At 40.3% G+C, this 20,389-nt stretch overlaps 1 protein-coding gene across 1 annotated transcript; it reads left to right on the top strand.

Moving 5' to 3' along the window:
- Positions 1-2,791: 2,791 nt before the first annotated feature.
- Positions 2,792-18,931, top strand: LOC134224300 (epoxide hydrolase 3-like). The gene is made up of 6 exons (XM_062703634.1): positions 2,792-3,050; positions 3,167-3,291; positions 3,346-3,458; positions 18,191-18,359; positions 18,429-18,568; positions 18,631-18,931. Exons 1-6 carry the CDS (start codon positions 2,850-2,852, stop codon positions 18,900-18,902), a joined length of 1,020 nt encoding a protein of 339 aa, XP_062559618.1. The 5' UTR covers positions 2,792-2,849; the 3' UTR covers positions 18,903-18,931.
- Positions 18,932-20,389: the final 1,458 nt, after the last annotated feature.

Genomic DNA, 20,389 nt, shown 5'->3' with positions numbered 1-20,389 from the left:
CAAGATTAAAATTATAAAAAGTATAAAAATCACAAAAGAAAACAACAAAGTGCATATAAGAGATAGGAACGAACTAAAGAATACACTCTGATGCCTATTTTTATTCATACTTAGGCATACATACTTTACTCTAAGTTTTCAGCCAAGCAGTACTTCGGTTGGGAAAAAATCTAAATGACACTATACTGGTAAAGAAAGACGTAAGTCCTACGTCAAAACAATGTATCTGCGCACTTATTAACAAAATTTATGTAACAATGAGCTTTGGAAAATTACTTCAGAATATTGAGAGTCACATTTAATAGCAACCAAAAATGAGATAGTTGCCACAAATAAAACACGAAAAATCTATTTTGATATTTTCAGACATTCGGTCACCGTGTTATGGAGTTATGGGGTCTCCAATAGCCTTGCGAGCAAAGGCGTAGGATTGCCAATCCGGAAATGGCGAGTTCGATTCTCGGTCCGGTCTAGGATGTTTTCGGGTTGGGAACTTTCTCGACACCCTGGGCATAGTGTATCCATTGCACTTGCCACACATGATACATACTCAACTCATGCAATGGCGGGCATAGAATGCTTTCAATTAATAACTGAGGAAATGCTAATAGAATACAAAGCTGAAAAGCAGGCCAAGTTCCAGTTGGAAAGTAGAGCCATTGAAGAAGAAGAAGAAGTTATGGAGTGATGCTGTGAATGTTTTAATAGCACATGCTATTTGTATTGCAGAGGTATTTTGTTGATCTCCGAGAGCGTAAAAAATGATTACAAAAGATGTCATTTCACTAAAATTCTTATAATAAATAAAATAAACATTGATTCATGCGTAAGCTCGCACACTTCATCGTTCTAGAAATGATCATAACGAAGTGGAATTTTGATCACCCACCAAAAACATTGATGTGTGTATTCAGTGATCAATTTATTGATGTTGTGAGAAATAGTCATCAAATCATTTCTATAGCCACTGGACGCGCATGAATAGACAACCACTGACAAAGATACGAGCCTATTTTGTTTTGTTTGCGTTTCTATGGTGACGTACAGTCTAGAACATCGCATGCTTGTTCAGAATCTATGCTATCGTCCAATGTGCACACGTGCAGGCAAAACAAGTTTTGTATTAGATACAGAGAACAAAACTATCATACCAATTTAATATTTTTTGGTTTTCGCTAAATCATCGTCTGAATCTTACTGTGTTCACTGTAATCACAAATTCGTTTATCTCAGGGGGCTCATTGTTTGCGCCGCTCAGATCTCCGATGCATCATGCTTATCGCTTGCACGCTACATTCGCCGGTCGGGTCGGGTGGTGCTAATTTCTATCCATTGCGTCAGTGTTGGGTATGATATTTCACCACCCTTAGCATCAATTACACTTTAGGCTGATTCATTTTTTAAAAGCAAGTTCTTTTTATTTTTTTTTTAATTTTTAATCTTTATTAAAGAGATTTCCAGCGCACGGTTCCTTCCGCATCACATTAGATAACGTAAATATCAGCATGCAACGTCCCATGACAAAGATGAAATCTTTTCTAGGGAAAACGAGTTACGTCGTCTAGTGAAAACAAGTTTAACCTGAGTAGAGTTACATAGAGTAGGCATGAGTATGAGTATGAGGATGCACGATGAAGGTTGAAGAATGCAAATTATTTCAACGATTCGTGTGTGAAATTCTTGTATTTTGTAAGCTGTTGCCTGTTGAACAACGCCCAAGCTTGAAAATATAGATTGTTTGTAATCAAACTCAAGATGGTTTATATTAGCAACATTTTTAATAATATAATGACTTTTAGCAATAACTTAGTTACTATAAGTAGAAAATGATTAATACTACATTAATGATTGGATGCTAAAATGTTTTATACTAATATGCATAGTTGATTCAAAAGTATCAGATTGCTAATGTCGTTCCTGTTCGCGTGACTAACATCTAGGTTACTTCGACCTGGCAGCCAAAGTACCGGTACTACAAGTGTCAAACCGATGTTGGTGATGAAACTAAACATCCACTACAACATGATGCATAAATTATGGCCAATTGAAGCTTGTTCAAGCATAATTTGGCAAAATAATTTAAATGACTACAGCGCCATTAGCGTTCTAGTATTTTTGCTTCTACTATACTGACGTGTTATATGCATGCTTGTCCCATGTTTGCTGGGATTCCCTATATACATGGGACAGTTATGCGTATAACGACAGTATATGCATATAAAAAATATTTGCCTTAGAAAAAAAACCGGAAGTCAAATCTATTGCGTTTTTAGAATGAATATAGGTACAAGCATGCAATGCAGAACCGAAAAATACTTTTATTTTATTTTGAAGAGCACTTATTAAGAAAAACTCCGATGTGAATATGTACATTATGTATAAGGTGTTATATTTACTTGGGAGTTTTTTATAACTTTGTAAATTAATAACCACCCAATACCCGAAATATAGGCAATTTACTTTGATTGAACAGAGCACTTATTATTACAACACTGCTATTTGCAAAAAATGTATTATTATTGTCTTTATTTGAGAGGCTTTCAGCCCTTGGATGGCTCTAATGGTAATAATGGTAAAAATTGAATTTATTTTCCCATGTATCGTCGACTGATCATAATTATATACAATAGATTAAACAGTTGATCGAGTTGAACATATTTTTATTGAGATTGGGATTTAAATTTGAAAGATCATCAGCAGAAACATTATCTTTGCTTCTACCCGTTCGATTTGCTCCCAGGTCAGTCTACTTCGCCTCACTCGAATAATACAGCGATAACCGTTTAGCGACGACTGTTCAGTCATTTGTAGATTCTGTTCGAGCTCGGTTCGATGAAATTACACGCGAGATGGCTTCTCTAAAGTTAACGCTCATGTCCCTTGCTATCTGGACTCTAAGCTTGTTTTATTCTATCCAGGTGCTGTTCTTCGTAGCGGTGCAGTTTTTCCGCAAGCCACATTCGAAACTTTGGGTGGTCAAAAAGCGACCATATCCACCACAATGTCTGCAGAAGCACGACTGCGGGGTGGACAAGCTGATTACGGTCAATGTGAGTTATATCTGCCAGCAGGGCCCAACAATTTGAATCGCGGTGATTGATTAATTAAGGTAAATTGCCGAAATATGCGCGTGTATTGATGTGTTTGCGTTTCGTATTCTACGCAGGGTGTGAAGCTGCACTACGTGGAGAATGGCGATCCGAGTAAACCGTTGATGGTGTTCGTTCACGGATTCCCTGAATTCTGGTTTTCGTGGAGATACCAGCTGAAAGAGTTTGCCAAAGACTACTGGTATGATGTGGATTTTCGAAAGGCACTCGAAAAATGACTCATTATTTTTTTTAGGGTGGTTGCTGTTGACATGCGAGGCTACGGAGACTCGGATAAACCGCAAGAACTGGATGCTTATCAAGTGCCTGTAATGGTACAGGATATAAAAGAGCTTGTAACGGCTTTGGGTGAGTTGGAGTCATGACTCCGCTGATTTAAAAGTCAGATATATCTTATTATCTTATCAGTGTATATGCGTTTTATCACACTGCTTGATATCATTTCATAGACATCAATTACATTGTACTTTGTCGAGCAATTTTTTGAACTTTTGAATCGTTTATGATTATGGTTCTTCTTCTTCAAAGAATTTTGTTGTTTCTGGAATTTGATTTGTCATCCAATCAATATCATTTTTATTAGATGTTTACTAAACCGTCTAAGACGAGTTTAGTACTGTCCAATTAATTCAGCTACGTTTTGTTATCTTTGCAGATACGTATTTCGACCTCAACTGTGAGACACTGAAGACGACCTCACAGTTGAGGTCGAAATACGTATCTGCAAAGATAACAAAACGTAGTGGAATTGAATGGAAAGTTCTAAACTCGTCTTAGATGGCTGAATACATTCCACTAAAAAGAGCTTAAAATATTTTTTCTAAAATATATATTATTTTTTGGAATTGGTACAGTTTACGTAAAATCAATTTTTCGATTTCAATATAAATTGTATGTTTTCTTGGCTAATACCTGCATGAAACAAGACGGAATTTTCAAAATGGAAAGTCATCATCATCTCATATGACTTAGCTTACATCATCTAGAAATGAAGCTAAAGCAACTATCAAATGTGTGCTAAAATTCTATAAGGTGAAAAGAAACAGGATTAACATGCTAATTTAAACCAAATTTGCATATTGTTCGCATAACATGGTTTTAAAAATAATGAGTTCTATGTTTCTAAGTCCAAAATTCGCCTATGAGGATGTAACAAATAATGCGCATTCATGAAAATGCTAAAATAAGTGTCTTTTAGATCAATGCCGAATACTAGAAAACCGAGCAACATTGACAAGTTACTGTGACTGATATATTATCAAATTTAGTCACATATTTGCTGCAACCAAATCAATTTGGACTGTGCTAATGGGGAATGGTTTTTTCTCGTTTTTGCAATATTATTGGCTTTTTCATCATTTTTCTTTCATCTTTTTTTTAATCAATCATCTTTTCTCTTATCTTTCTTGGTTTTTTATTTTTCTTTATTTTAATTTATTTTAATTGTTCTTACTTCTATCTTTTATTTGTAATTCAATTTTCAATAGTTTCATAAGAAAATTATTTTGAGCTTTTTAGTGGAATGTCTTCACTTGTCATAAGACGAGTTTGTACAATCCCATTGAATTCCACCACTTAACTGTATCTTGACAGATACGTATTTCGACCTCAACAGTAAGGCCGTCTTCAGTGTCTCGTCGAGTCAAGTACGAGACACTGAAGACGGCCTTACTGTTGAGGTCGAAATACGTATCTGTCAAGATACAATTAAGTGGTGGAATTCAATGGGATTGTACAAACTCAAACTGACAAGTGAATAGTTTCATGTTGTGTGTGTGTGTGTGTGTGTGTGTGTTTTTTTGTGGAGGGATGAAGGCAAATCTGCATACAAACACCTGAAATTATCACTCAGGGAGTGGGGTTGGCGCGAAAGGCACTAAACCCACCCAAGTAACAGAGGGTTACTTGAGTTACCCTCTCTTCCAATTCTGTGGAGGAAAGCAGTACTGAAAGTACTCCTCCCAAAACGACACCTTTTACAGTGCCTCTCTTCGATGTTTTGTTCTACGTCTGAGCCCTTTGACTCCCTTGTTGGTGCCAGCCAGCGTTAAGCCCTTTATTTTTTCAGGGCTGTTACAACAGTCGCGGATTTTGCGATTTTCGCGTTTTTCGCGAATTTCGCGGAATTGTCGCGGATTTGCTCTTCCAGTCGCGAAAATCGCGGTTCCGTTAAATGTTGTCGCGAAAATCGCGGATTTATATTTACACTCTCTCGAAAATTTAAAATGTTAATGTTTTCATATGGTCGGGGTTCAGCCAAACCGCACCAAGCGGCTTTTCGACTGATTTGTGATATTTTGATCGTACAAGGACAACGGAGATAGTTTCATATCAATTTAAGCGTACATTTGCAGTAGGATATCCTCAGTTATGGCGTTAAGGGACATCCGATACGGTTTGCGATCAATTAAATCTGCTAAACGAAAGTTTTAGCAGAAAAATCGGTAATTTTTCGTTGGCGCTTGGTGCGATTTGGCTGAACCCCGACCATATGAGTGTATGAGAAGTAAGCTATACTTTGGGATCCGACCACATTACATCGACACATTTATAACACATTTTATATTTTAGTTATCGTATGAATGTTGATTGATATCCAAACGATATTTGAAAACCGTCTGTTGACCTGAGTGATTCCCATGAATGTTGTTGCGAATATCGTACAATATTTTTACAATTTGGGGCTTGACAGTTTGTCTATTTGCTCTCCAAGGGTGTTTTTGACCGAATTAAACGCATTAAAATTCGCACCTGGGACCGTCGGAAATGAGCTAAGGCATGCTGGTTATCGCACGTAATTATGCTGATTGTTATCAACTCTGTCCACTCGGTTGAGCGATAGAGAGACACTTCATCTTTCCGACCTTATGCCTCATCCAGTTCTGCTCCATAGTGACTCCTAGTACTCCAGGCTGCCTATTCCAATTATTTTCCATCTAGTCCTTAGCACTGTCATAGCTCAATTGACCTTTCCCTTCAAAAAATATATCTCTTTTGTATAGTCTCAGCCAACTTTTTGATTCGCTTGAGGTCAACTTTCCCGAAGAACCCATATTTTTTTTAAATCTAAACAAAAACTGAAAAAGTTTTGCACGAATAAACAGGCCAGAAGGATTCGCCTGATATTGGTCCAAAATCGCGAATGTTAGGCCAAGTTTGTCAACAGCTCTTTTTCGATTTCTTGAATTGAATTTTAATAATACAGTATCCCCTCGCTTATCCGGACCTCAGTAATCCGACGACTCGTTAGTCCGGATCTCGCTAATTCGGAGTTTTCCGGATTAAAAAATATCAACACCCATTTAAACACATTATGCTGTCAGACTATTTTATCAACAATGTCCTGTTAGACTATGTTATATGACCTTATAAGCGCTATAAGTTCGGTACACCTCATAATTTGATATGAGTTTTTGAAAAAGGTTTCGAGAAGTTAGACAATTGAATGCCAATGACATTTTACAACACTGCTTGTGCTTAAGTACATTACAGAAACTAAGACACCAGGAAAATCTCGTTTGATTGCAAATCCGACGATCCACTGCTCGCAATAGATCAGTGGTCAATAGACGATGGAATCCCCCCAACTGGGTACTTGTATTTTCATGAGGAGCGGAATATTACAAGTCCTGTATTCCCCTCTGCTCCAATATGAACTATGCAGAGATTATAACTCCATTCGGCACTTCGTGGACAGCACACCATATTTCGACAATTTGTTAAACAATCCGCAGACCTTACAAACTCTGCATATATTTTTCAGAGCTTTTTAGGTAGAATTTTAGGACCTCTCTGGAGAATCAGTTTGGTAAAATCGAGTTCTTAATGCTGCGTTTAGACAGGGCAGCGAACGCGAATTGAACGTCTCAACATTTCCGTTCAATTCACTCGAACGAAAAGAAAGTTGACTTTTATTTGTTTTGGCATGTTCAACTTTTGGCAAGTCCATTGAATTCAACTGAGTTGTTCAATTCACTTGCCCTGTCAAAACGTAGCATAAGGATTCTAGTCATCTGGGTTCCTAAATAGTTAACAAATTTCAAGTTATTGATCTTTTATATTACCAATAACCAAGTTGTTATATACATATACATTAGACCTCTTCATGTTTTTAAAAAGTATCAAAAATTCAACCGGTCAGCCCAGAATCACAATTCTTATGCTAAAATAAGTTTCCTATCAAATTTTCAGCTAATTCGGATAAAATTTCGAGGTGGCTCAAGTTGATTTAGTGTTTTTGGGCTATTTTCAATTTTGTAAAAAATCTAACAAGATATATAAACGTCGAAAACTATCGCAACAACCTCTATACGGAAGCTTTTGGTGTGCTCTACAAGTCTTGTGAACATCGCGATTCGTTCCGTTCACGTTTTGTCCATGTTAAAGTGATTTTCAAGCTTTTAAGTGCATAAAAATACTGTTTCCCCCAAAGGTCGTTGTTCTACAAAATTCTTTAATTTATGACAAATGATTTCTTATTTATTATAATATTATTCCTCTTTTTCTCCTGGAAATTTGAGTTATATTATTGCCCATATGTGATTTACCGTTAAATTCTTAAAAATCAGAAGCTGAACATTTGTCATAAATTTGCACGCTGAGATTTCTTCAAACAAGTTGTTCGAACAAAGAAGCTTCGATTTCACTTGTTACTACGATGCATTTGATGTTAAAAGCATGCAGACATATGGTAAAATTAACAAAATTTGGAAGTCGTTTGTTGTAAGCATCAAATATCATATGATTTGATTTATGTTTTGTTCGAGCAACTTGTTTGGAGAAAACCTAACGTGCAAATTTACGACAAATGTTCAGCTTCTTATTTTTAAGAATTTAACGGTAAATCGCACATTGACAATAATATTACTCAAATTTCCAGGGAAAAAAGAGGAATAATAATATAATAAATCATAAATTATCAATCATAATCAATTGTCATAAATTTAAAAATTTTGTAGAACAACGACTTTTGGGGAAAACAGTATTTTTATGCACTTAAAAGCTTGAAAATCACTTAACACGGACAAAACGTGAACGGAACGAATCGCAATGTTCACAAGACTTGTAGAGTACACCAAAAGCTTCCGTATAGAGGTTGTTGCGATAGTTTTCGACGTTTATATCTTTTGTTAGATTTTTTTACAAAATTGAAAATAGCCCAAAAACACTAAATCGACTTGAGCCACCTCGAAATTTTATCCGAATTAGCTGAAAATTTGACAGGAAACTTATTTTAGCATAAGAATTGTGATTCTGGGCTGACCGGTTGAATTTTTGATACTTTTTAAAAACATGAAGAGGTCTAATATACATATATACATGTGACCAACGCCATCTAAACAACCTACTTAGAACCTCGTATCGATGTTAGTTCTAGTGTGTAGAATCAAACTGGCGGTTTCCCACTTTGGTTCCACCATGAGTTCGGAGTCGTCAACTGTTCTTATCTCTCTATATCCAAATTCATGCTACTGCATGCCTCGAAACCCTTGAATTGACTGTGAAATAGCCATCAACTATTTTGGCTGCATTTGAAAGTCAGTTCTGCTTGAACGTAAAACTTCTTACGATTTTATTCTTTTGATAAAATAATGTATCTGGATATGAAACGTCATGTACTTTATTTTCAGTAAACCTGTAAACTTTGACATCAAAGCTCTATGAAGTGGGATCAACGATCCATTTATTTATAAACAATGAAACAATTTCTGATTTTTTTCATGTTTCCTACTGATCAAAGCATTGATAGATTAAAAACAACAGTATTGAAATTGTGCATTGAAATGTGTTTTTACGTGATAATTCGCTTATTTTTGTTTGTCGCGGTTTTGTTTTTGTAGTCGCGGATTTCATTTCGTTAGTCACGGATTTCGCGGATTGGAATTTGGTCAGTTTGTAACAGCCCTGGTTTTTCCTTGAGCCATTCAGCACCACATCTATTTTATTTTTATTTTTAGAGCCATTTAGCTCTACACGTACTCGCAAGCTACTCAGATAGTCCCCGGCGGCTGATCTATCCTACTCTGACGGGGAGTCCCCCGGCATTACCAACACTACACTTTCACCTGGTTAGCATGTTCATAGATCCGCTCAAGTCCTACGCACATTCTCACTTCAACGGGTGACCGGACGAGTGCCGAGGTCAGACCAAAGATTCCGGGTGGAGATAACTTCCGGTTCAATGGTGCCCCGACGACCCGGAGCCGGTGCATTCGCACGCCACGATCTACTCAGCTGATCCCCGGCGGTGGGCCTGGCCTACTCTTATAACCGAGTTTTGATTGCCTTGAGCCATTCAACTCTCACCTTATTCACGTTCTGAGGATACGCGGGGTAGCTGGTGCTGGCGTTCCCATTCATTATCTAAATATATATTCACGACTTTCGCGACGGAGTGCTCATGATCCGCTATCCGTAAAGGCTGCCTGCTGCTGCTCTATTCGCCAACTGCGTTGTAGGATGTCGGCTATCTTGGACGTTGCTCTTGCGACCGCTCTCCACTGTTCTGGGTTCTGGTACATTTTTCTGACGATAACTGGTAGTGTCCGTTCCACATGCTTCCAACATTGCACGCCTCTCCATTTCGAACCGAGGGCATGTGAACAGGATGTGTTCAGCCGTTTCTGCCACGTCTGGGCATTGCGGACAGGCGGGAAAAGTCGCGTGTCCGAACCTCTGTAGGTACCACTTGAAGCATCCGTGGCCTGTTAAGAACTGGGTCAAGCCAAAGTTTTGCTCTCCATGAGGTCTGCTAATCCATGCCGAAACACTTGGGACTAGGCGATGGGTTTCCCTTCACTTAGTCTAGTTATCCCACTCCCTCTGTCATTTGTCTACCGTTTTTATTATTTATTCAGACTAAGGCCGAAGTGGCCTGTGCGGTATATAAGAGTCTTCTCCATTCGGCTCGGTCCATGGCTACACGACGCCAACCACGCAGTCTACGGAGGATCCGCAAGTCATTTTCCACCTGATCGATCCACCTTGCCCGCTGTGCACCTCGCATTCTCGTTCCCGTCGAATCGTTGTCGAGAACCATTTTCACCGGATTACTGTCCGACATTCTGGCTACGTGCCCGGCCCATCGCAGTCGTCCGATTTTCGCGGTGTGAACGATGGATGGTTCTCCCAGCAGCTCATGCAACTCGTGGTTCATTCGCCTCCTCCACGTGCCGTCCGCCATCTGCACCCCACCATAGATGGTACGCAGCACTTTCCTTTCAAAAACTCCAAGTGCGCGTTGGTCCTCCACGAGTATCGTCCAGGTCTCGTGTCCGTGACTACCTGTCGAACTCTATTCGATCGGAGCGCCTTGCGGAGTCCAAAGTAAGCACGATTTACAGCCACTATGCGTCTCCGAATTTCTCTGCCGGTAACATTTTCGGCTGTCACCAGTGAGCACAAGTACACAAATTCTTCTACCACCTCGATTTCGTCACCAACGATGCAAACTCGCGGTGGGTGACTCACATTCTCTTCTCTTGAACCTCTTCCTATCATGTACTTTGTCTTCGATGTGTTGATGACTAGTCCGATTCACTTAGCTTCCCTCTTCAGTCTGATGTAGGCTCCCTCCATCTTCTCAAAGTTACGTGCCATAATATTAATATCTATGTCGTCGGCAAAGCCAAATAGCTGGATGGACTTACTGAAGATTGCACCACTCGTGTTTATCCGGAAATCCGTGTTCATGCATTAGCTGCCTTAGCTGGTTCCGATCGATTGTATCTTATGCGGCTTTGAAGTCGATGAATAGATGATACGTGGGCACGTTGTATTCGCGGCATTTCTGCAGTATTTGGCGAATGGCGAACACCTGGTCCGTGGTGGAGCGTTCGCCCATAAAACTCGCCTGGTACTGCTCCACGAGCTCTCTTGCAATTGGTGTGTTTCAACCGTGTTTTAATAGTTCTCATGGTAGTTGGTCAACCCCATGGGCTTTGTTGTTCTTCAAGCGGCCAATCTCCTCCTGGATTTCCTTGAAATCCGGAGCCGGTAAAATTATGTCCTGCTTAGTGCTACCGCCACCTTTGGATCACCTCACGCTCGTTCGTAGAAAGGTTCCCATTCATGTCCTTACACATATCAGGCTGCGGCCCTTGCCCTTACGTGGCCTTACGTGGCCCTTACGTGAACGGTTCAACTTCTTACAGAACTTTCGTGTGTTATTAGCGCGGTACAGTTGCTCCGTCTCTTCACGGACTCGATCTTCCTGCTGACGCTTTTCCCTCCGGAAAATCGAGTTTTGTCTGTTCCGCGCCCGTTTATATCGTGCCTCGTTCACCCTCGTGGGGTGTTGCAGCAATCTTGCCCATGCTGCATTCTTTTCTTCGACTAACTACTCACATTCGCCGTCATACCAGTCGTTTCTTAGATCCGGGGGCATCGTGCCAAGTGCAGCGGTTGCGGTACTACATCGAGCATCTCTCCAGCCATCTTCAAGAGACGCTGCGCCTAGCTGCTCTTCCGTTGGGAGTGCCAATTACAGCTGCTGCGCGTTGTCTTGGGCTAGTCTACCGTCTTGTAGTCGCCCAATGTTAAGCCGCGTGTTGTACACCTTCGAGAGTTTTGAGCGCAGGCATACTGCAACGAGGTAGTGGTCGGATTCAATATTTGCACTGCGGTAAGTGCGAACGTGGGGTCCTCCTTAGTCGTGCGGTTAGACGCGCGGCTACAAAGCAAGACCATGCTGAGGGTGGCTGGGTTCGATTCCCGGTGCTGGTCTAGGCAATTTTCGGATTGGAAATTGTCTCGACTTCCCTGGGCATAAAAGTATCATCGTGTTAGACTCATGATATACAAATGCAAAAATGGTAACCTGGCTAAGAAACCTCGCAGTTAATAACTGTGGAAGTGCTTAATGAACACTAAGCTGCGAGGCGGCTCCGTCCCAGTGTGGGGGTGTAATGCCAATAAGAAGAAGAGGAAGTGCGAACGTATGTGATGTCGGAGAAGAATTTACCCAAGGGCGTAGCCAGAGAAGGGCAGGGGGGGGGCCGTCGCCCCCCCTAAATGGTGGAAAGATTGATCGGGTACTGAAATGAATCCGCTTAAACATGTGCACTTTACGTTCCAAACTTATTCAGAAATAGGTTTTTGAAATTCAAAACATTCCCAAAAAACTTATGAGGGTATCCTGGATCCATACTAAAAGAAATTTCAAAACTACTCGAAACATTTCGGGCTCAAGAATTCTCCTAGAAATCCTTTTAGAAGCTCCCCTGGGAACTTCTAAATTCCTCCGGAAAGTTATCCATAAATTCCTCTGAAAATCGTTTGAAAATCATTCTCCTGTAATTGTAATTTCTCCTAATCTAGAAACCCCCAACTAATTTTTTAGGAAATTCATGTGAAGTTTCTTGAAGATTTCTTTTCTTCCCTTCAAGTTTTACTTCTAGACATTTCTTCGGGTATTCTTCCAGGAAAATCTGCGACATTTCCTTCAGGAATGCATTATAGAGTTCCTCCAAGAATACATACGAAATTTCCTCCCAAAATTCCACTAGAAGTTTCTTTAGTATTTTTTTCTAATTTAATTTCATCTGCTAATCTATAAGAAACTGCTCCGGGCATTCCTCCAGGAACTCTTCCTTAAATTCCTCCGGGATAACTTCCAGGACTTTTTCTGGGAATACCTCTATAAATTCAATAGCGAAATCCTCTAGAATCACATTTTGGAATTCTTTCCGCAATTATTTCAGAATATCCTTCAAGAATTCCTCTAGAAATTTCTTTAGGAATTTCTCCAAGAATTCGTCCAAGTATTTCCCCGGAAATTCTTCTCTTCCTTCAGGAATTTCTTCGGGGTTTTTTCGCGAAATTGTCCTAGAATTCTTTCCGGACTTCACTCGGAATTTACTCCGGAATTTCATTCGGAAATTAATGTTAGAGTTCCTCCAGGATATCTTCCAAGAGTTCTTCCAGGAATTTCTTCAGAACAAACAAAGAACAGCAATTCATCTGGGAATACTTTCTGGATTTCATCTGGTAATTTCTACATTAATTCCTCCTGGTATTTTTTCGGGAATTCCTTCTGATATTTCTCCAGAAATTCCTTCATGAACTTTTCCAATAATTATTTCAGTACTACCTAGTGAGAATTCCTCTGGAAGTGCTTGTGGGAGTTCCTCCGGGAGCTCCCCCAGGAGTTTTTCCAAAAGTTCCTCTAGTAATCGCTCCAGGAACTTCACAGGGGATTCTTTGAGGATATTTGGCAGGAATTTCAAGGGAAATGGGATTTCGGTCAACTCCCGGTATTCCATCGGCTGTTCCTCTGAAAATTTCTCCGGGAGTTCCACTAGTAGTTCCTCCGGAAATTCATTCAGACTTTCTTTCAGGAGTTCATTAAGGCTTTCTTTGGAAATTTATCTACAAATTCCTTAAGAAGTTCCTCGGAAAATTTCTCTGGGAGCTCCTCCGGGAGGTCCTTTAAGAATTCTTCCAGAAGTTTGTCCTGGAATTCATCCAGAAGTTCTTACGAGAGTTCCTCCAGGATTTCCTCCGGAAATTCTTCCTGTAGTTCTTCAATAAATTCATCTAGAAGTTCCTCCGGCAGTTCTTCCGAAAATTCCTCTGATACTTTCTCCGGGAATTCCTACAGAAATCCCTCTGAGAGTTCCTCCGGAAATTACTCCGGGAGTTCCTTCTCAAAGGAACTGCCGGTGAAACTCCCGGAGAAATGCTCATAAAAACTGCTGGTGGATCTCCCGGAGGAATTCACGTAGGAACTGCCGGAGGAGCTCCCGTAAGAACTCCCGGAGGAATTTCAGGAGAAACTCCTAGAAGAATTTCTGGAGGACCTCCCGGAGGAACTCCCAGAAAAACTATCGGAGGAATTTTCTGAAGAAAGCCTAAATGATTACCTGAAAAACGTTTGAATGATCTCCTGGAAGAGCTACTGGTGGAACACCCGGAGGAATTTCTTAAGAAACTCCCGGGAGAATTTTTGAATGAACCTTCGGAGGAACTGCCAGTGAATCTACCAGAAGACTTCTCGGAAAAAATCTTGGAGAATTCATCTTATAGACAAATCTCATCTAGCTGAAACCTTTGTAGGGGTATGTAGCAAGACCATCATCATCATCAGAGGACCTACCGGAGTTTCCTTGAAGAGCTCCCAGAGAAATTCTCGGAGAAGCTTCTGGAGGAATTTCTGTATAATTCCCGGAGGAAACTCTGGAAGACGAGCTCAGTGGTCTAGTGGCTACCGCTTCTGCCTTATAAGCAGGAGGTCGTTGGTTCAATTCCAGGCTCGTCCCTTTCCTACTTTGTATTTCTATCTTAGTTCTTTCTGTATTTCACGTTCTACCAAAACGATTCCTACTGTTATAACCTTCCACACAATCCCAAAACCTCCTATGAGAGGTCGTAGAGTTCTCTGCATCTTTCTTTAGTAGGTGTCCAACTAACCATCATTCCCTTTTCTCTGCATTCGCAAGGACGTGGCCAGGACAGATCTCGACTATTGGAGGGTACATTGCTTCCATCTAAGAGATAGTGATTAGTCCCAAATCAATATCTGTGGTAACGGATGAAAGTGATGGTACTCTCATACAATAGTCTTGGCTTGTACCACCTACGAATTTGTGCGAATTGCTCAATGCTAATGCTAATGCTTATGCTAATTCTCGGAGGAAATTCTGGAGAAATTCCCGGAAAAATTTTCAGAGAGCCCCCGTAGGAACTGCCGATAGAACTAACGGAATAATTCTCGGAGGAAATCCTGGAGGAATTCTTTGAGGGTCTGCCGGTTGAACTCCTGGAAGAATTCCCGGAGGAATTTTCGAAGAAACTCCTGCAGGATATCCAGTGGGAATCTTGAAGTTTCCACCGGAATTCTTTCTGGATTTCTTTGGGAATTAATCTTGGAACTCCTCCAAAAATTCCATTGTTGATTTTATTTTCGGTATAATTTCTGTATAAATTTTCGGTGGAATTCCTGGAGAAACTCTTTGAAATTTTCACAAGAAATTATTCGAAACTTTCACGGAAAAAATTATGGAATTTACACAGGAAGTTCGAAGATTTTTCGCGAAATTCTCAGGAATGTTTATTGGCAATTCTGCGGAATTTCTACGGAATATTCTTAGGAATTCCACGGTGCAATTTTTCAGATTTATTTTATGAGAAACAGCACGAAAGAATTAACTGAAGAATTCAATGCAGAACTTATAAAAGAATTCGTGGAGGATTTCTTGGAGTAAATAATGGTGGAATTTTTGGTCAATTCCAGTGGTGGTAATTCCTGAAGACATTGCCAAAGAAATTGCTGGAGGCATTCCTGAAGAATCCCGGCGTGAATGCGTCACGTTTATTGGCATTACGTTTTAGTACAAAACGCTAACTTCAACGCGGACGCGCAACGCGCTGTTGAGATTCAGCCTTTACTGTTGGTTGTGGATTTGGTTTCAAAGTGTTTGGAGCTTAGAAGGAAAAAGTACCAAGCACTAATATTCATGTGTTTTTATAAAACTACTATAAAACTACGATTCAGAACACCTAACAAAGTTGCCCCTCCCTCCTATTCGAAATCCTGGCTACGCCCATGAATTTACCGTCGATTAGAATGTGGTCGATTTGGTTTTCCGTTTCTTGGTTAAATGATCTCCATGTGGCCTTGTGGATATTTTTGCTGGGAAAGAAGGTGCTTCGGACAACCATTCCGCGGGAGGCTGCGAAGTTTATGCATCGTTGGCCGTTATCATTCGATATGGTGTGCAGACTATCAGGTCCGATGACAGGAGTATACATTTCCTCTCTTCTTATCTGTGCGTTCATGCCGCCGATGACGATTTTGACGTCCCGCCGTGGGCATCCATCGTATGTATGCTCCAGCTGTGCGTAGAACGCTTCTTTCTCATCGTCGGGTCTCCCTTCGTGTGGGTACTGCACGTTGATGATGCTATAGTTGAAGAAACGGCCAATCACGTCCAATCACGTGTTGGCGCCGGTTGAAGCCGGTTCCCAGCTCGTTGGTGGTGCCACAGCTTTGGTAGAATGTAGCCGATCAATGTCCGCTTTTCCACACTTTCTGTCCTGTCCAGCAAATCTTCTGCAGCGCCACGACGTCGAAGTTGCAGGGATGTAATTCATCGTAGATCATCATGTCGCAACTTGCGAAACCTAGCGACTTGCAGTTCCATGTTCCAAGCTTCCAATCGTGATTCTTTATTCGTTGCCGATTATATCGAGTCGTATTATCTTTTGTATTGCTCGTTATTACTGGTTTTGTGTCCCACCTGACACCAGAACATGGGCTTGTGCGCTTTGAGCGGCACACGGTCGCTTTGGTGGGGCCTACTTGCGGATACATGCAGCTTTTTATAGGAGTTCAACAGGGCCCACTGTCAAACCCCACCACATCCTAGGCATGCCCCACAACTCGCAGATGGCCTGGGGAGGGATCGTCAATCCCTTGGACATAGTCCATGATGCCCGGAGTGTACATACATGTTTGTGTAATGCTGTAGTGTGTCTATAATAATTTGATTATGTCAGAAGAAGATAATTCAACTCATAAGAGTTGTAAAGACATCGTTCTACTTCTTGTTGATTATTTAGAATATGGAGTAGCTCCAGGATAAGTTTCTGGATAGACTTTGAGAGAGATATTCGAAGAAACTCCAGGAGGAACTCTAAGAGGAATTCCTGGTGGAGCACCAGGAGGAATTACTGGATAATCTCCGGGATGAATTGCTGGAGGAACTCCAGGAGTAATGCCTAGAAGAACTCCAGGAGGAATTCTTGAAGGAACTTCAAGACGAATTCCTGAAAGAACTTCAAAAGGAATTCCTGGAAGAGCTCCTGAAAAATCAAAGCAGAAATATTTGGAAGAACTATAAAAAATACGAGAGAAACTCCAGGAAGAACTCTAGGAGGAATTCCTGGAGTGGCTCCAGGAGGAACTGCAGGAGCAACTCTAGGAAGTGCTGTAAAGGTCGTGATCGTCATAAGGCAGAGTGCAAAGCGTCTTTTTCTATCTCAGACGACCAAACAAAAGTATCATGGGTTCTTTGATCAATTTCGCATGAAAGACAGTCATGAAAAGATGTTAGGCTTTGTTTTAAATTTAATTCTATTTTTTTCAAAAGTTATATGCAAAGAATGATGATAAATCGATTGTCGATAAATTAATCATTTTCCTTTAAACCACCGGGTTGAAAGTGTTAATAAACACAAAAATAAAGCAGATATTGCACACTTTTATGCCCCGTCACGGCATGAATATTTTTTGAGATAAATGTAGCATGCCTTTCCTCTTTCGTGTTTCTATAGATATAAGAAATTCCTGGATGAAGTGCAGAAGGAATGCCTGGAGGAACTCCTGCTGGAACTTCTTGAATTTCCCTTTCGAAATTCCATCTGTAGTCCTTCCTGTAGTTTCTAGATTTTTGCCATGAATTTCTCTTGGAGTTCATCAAGAAATTCCTCCTGGAATTCACCCAGGAGTTCTTTCTAATGTTCCTCCTGGAGTTCGTTTGGACGTTTCTTTTGGAATTCTTTCAGAAGGTCCTCCGGTAATACCTCCTTATGTTTCTCCGGGAATTCCTGCAGATGTTTCTTCCGGAGTTTCTCTAATAATTCCTGGATTTCCTACACAAATTCTTAACTAACAAAACGATTCTTTCTGGAATTCTTCCGAAAGCTCCTCCTGAAATTCATCCTAGACTTCTTTCTTCCAGGTGTTCTTCTTTTTTAATTTTTTTTAATTTCGCTGGGAGTTCCTCCTGGAACTCCTCTAGGAATTATTCTTGGTCTTTCTCCAAATACTCGTACTAGAATTCCTGAAGAAACTGCTTCTGGAAATCTTCCTAGAACTACTTTTGAAATTTCTGCAGGAATTCACATTTTTTCCTGGAATTCGTTCAATTATACATCAACGAACTCCTGCTGGCGTTACTTCAGCAATATATTCCAGGAATTCCTTCCAGAATTCTACTCAACAAGCTCCAGAAGTTATGGCCAAAATTATGTTTTATACATGAAATACAGTTAATAAATAGAGTTTTTTTTGTGTATATCTAATGCACAAGAAAGACATCATCACCGCTAGGATTAATCCGTTTTGTTTTTCTTTTTAGGTCGCAAAAAGTTCACGTTGGTAGCGCATGACTGGGGAGCAGTCGTTGCTTGGGACTTCCTGTCACAACACATGGATATGCTGGAAAAATACATTTTCATGGATGCTCCTTCTCGTCGCGTTGCTCACAAGCTGATAACGAGCACTAAGGAGCAATTTAAGATGTCGTGGTATGATACTCTCGTCATGATATGGAATTTGGACCTCAAATTATGCCTTTGATGCGTTATCTTCGACAGGTACATGTTCTTCTTCCAAATGCCAAAGTTACCGGAGCTTTTTGTACGAATGAACGACTTAAAGATGCTCGATATAGCATTAGGGAAATTCTGTTCACCCGAAGAATTGGAAGCATACAAGTACACGTTTTCCAAGAAAGGTTTGATCAGCATGGATTGGTTCAAATAATGATAACTCTGACTGAGCTTCTCTCCATTGCAGGGGCCCTAACTCCACCCATCAACTACTACCGTGCCAATTTATCTCCCAATGCAAAAAGGAACATCCGTCCACCGACGGACAATCCGCATGTGCCCGGACTGTATCTGCTGGGAGAGAAAGACCTCTTCATATCGAAAGCAAGCGCTCCTCTGCTGCAGGAACAATTCAACAATCTAGAGTACAAAATCGTACCAGGAGGTGGCCACTTTGTGCAGCAGGACAAACCGGAGCTGGTCAATCAGATTATGAGAGAGTTTTTAGCGAAAAAATAAATCCCGTTGGAATGACGACGGAGACGAAATTTGTGGTGCTAATAATTGTTCTGCAATCAAGCCCTATCCGATTCGACCGTGACAACAACCCCGGGGTAATCAATGATGGTGTGGGCGTATGGTGGTTTAGCGACTTCTCTGTAATTCTCGACGCTTGCATTGGGGGAGTAAAATCACCGCCACTTCCGATGAGTTATCCTAGCGAAGGATGTTGGTGGGAATGGGTAGGTGATTTAACGTTGATGGCAACAGGAGAGTGGAAATGGGAGTCCCTACGAAACATGATTTTCCATTGACGTCATCAGCCGAAGTTGACGTCACTCTGCGGAGGGATGTATGGTCGGATCGTGTTCTTGAGAATTGCTTTGCGCGCGCTCCGTTTGCGTTGTGTAGGTTGTGGATATTGCCGGTTCGGATCGGAACAGGGCAGGGAGAAATGCCGGTCGTTTACTACATTTTCATTCATCAGGTTGGGAATGGTTGGCTGGGATGTACGTGCAAGGTGGTCTGGTTGAATGGGATTGCAGTAGGTATTTGAAGTGTGAGATGAAAAGTGTGTGTGTGTGTGTATGTGAGAAGGATGCATAGTGCCATATGTTGACTGCTGCTAGGCACTTTTGAGGTTTCGTGGCAAACTGTAGTGTGATTTTATGTTGCGTTAGGGTTTGCTAGTGTATAGATTAAACATTCGTGGTAATGAGACCTGAACTTTAAATTTGAAAATTTCAGTGGTCCACAAAAATCAAATTGAAATGATGTTCGTTATTCCGAGTGCAAAAAAATGCATCACAATAAATTTTTATTTCGACGGTTTCGTGCAATACAGGCACAACTCGAAATCTGCAAATTTTCAGAAAAGAAGTTATAAATTTCTGAATCTATAAAAAAATCTTTTATATTTTTGTGGACATTTCGAATTTCACGGACCTGGATAGAAATGGATAGATTTTGTGTGTTTCAGCAAAAAAGCTTTAAAAAATTGAAAAATTCATGTTGTGAAATGATTTTTTTTTTCAAAAAATCGTCGCTTTTGATATATTGTGAATTTTGACCTGGGTCTTTGTCAAATGAAACTTTACACCATTTTCCGTGCTTTGCCATAAAAATGTAAAAAACAATTTTTTTTGAGTTGTGCCAGTATTGCACGAAACCGTCGAAATAATAATTTATTGTGATGCATTTTTTTGCACTCGGAATAACGAACATCATTTAAATTTGATTTTTGTGGACCACTGAAATTATCAAACTATTGTTTCTTCATCAATTTAAATTATTATGCGATTTTCAAAATCACATAAATCCTCAATGGTGTTTTGTATTGTTCGAATGACATTTATTTGTTCGCATTTATTTATTCCAAGTGTAAGAACAAACTGAAAATATCCCATCGCTCTATAAGTTCTAATGCAATTAAAACACAATTCCTAACTGGTAATCGCCATGGGTTGAATTTTTCAATGACAGTGTCGACAGCGTAAAGCTTTCTC

Source organism: Armigeres subalbatus, chromosome 3 (genome assembly GCF_024139115.2).
Source record: "Armigeres subalbatus isolate Guangzhou_Male chromosome 3, GZ_Asu_2, whole genome shotgun sequence".
NCBI classification, from domain to species: Eukaryota; Metazoa; Arthropoda; class Insecta; order Diptera; family Culicidae; genus Armigeres; species Armigeres subalbatus.
Note: the sequence above shows the minus strand (reverse complement) of the source record. Positions and strands in the feature narration are given on the sequence as shown.

Coding starts and splice junctions, on each gene's coding strand:
- LOC134224300 (XM_062703634.1), top strand. CDS start 2,850: ATGGCTTCTCTAAAGTTAACGCTCATGTCCCTTGCTATCTGGACTCTA. Junction 3,292..3,345: donor GAGTTTGCCAAAGACTACTG/GTATGATGTGGA, acceptor TATTTTTTTTAG/GGTGGTTGCTGTTGACATGC. Junction 3,459..18,190: donor AGAGCTTGTAACGGCTTTGG/GTGAGTTGGAGT, acceptor TTTTCTTTTTAG/GTCGCAAAAAGTTCACGTTG.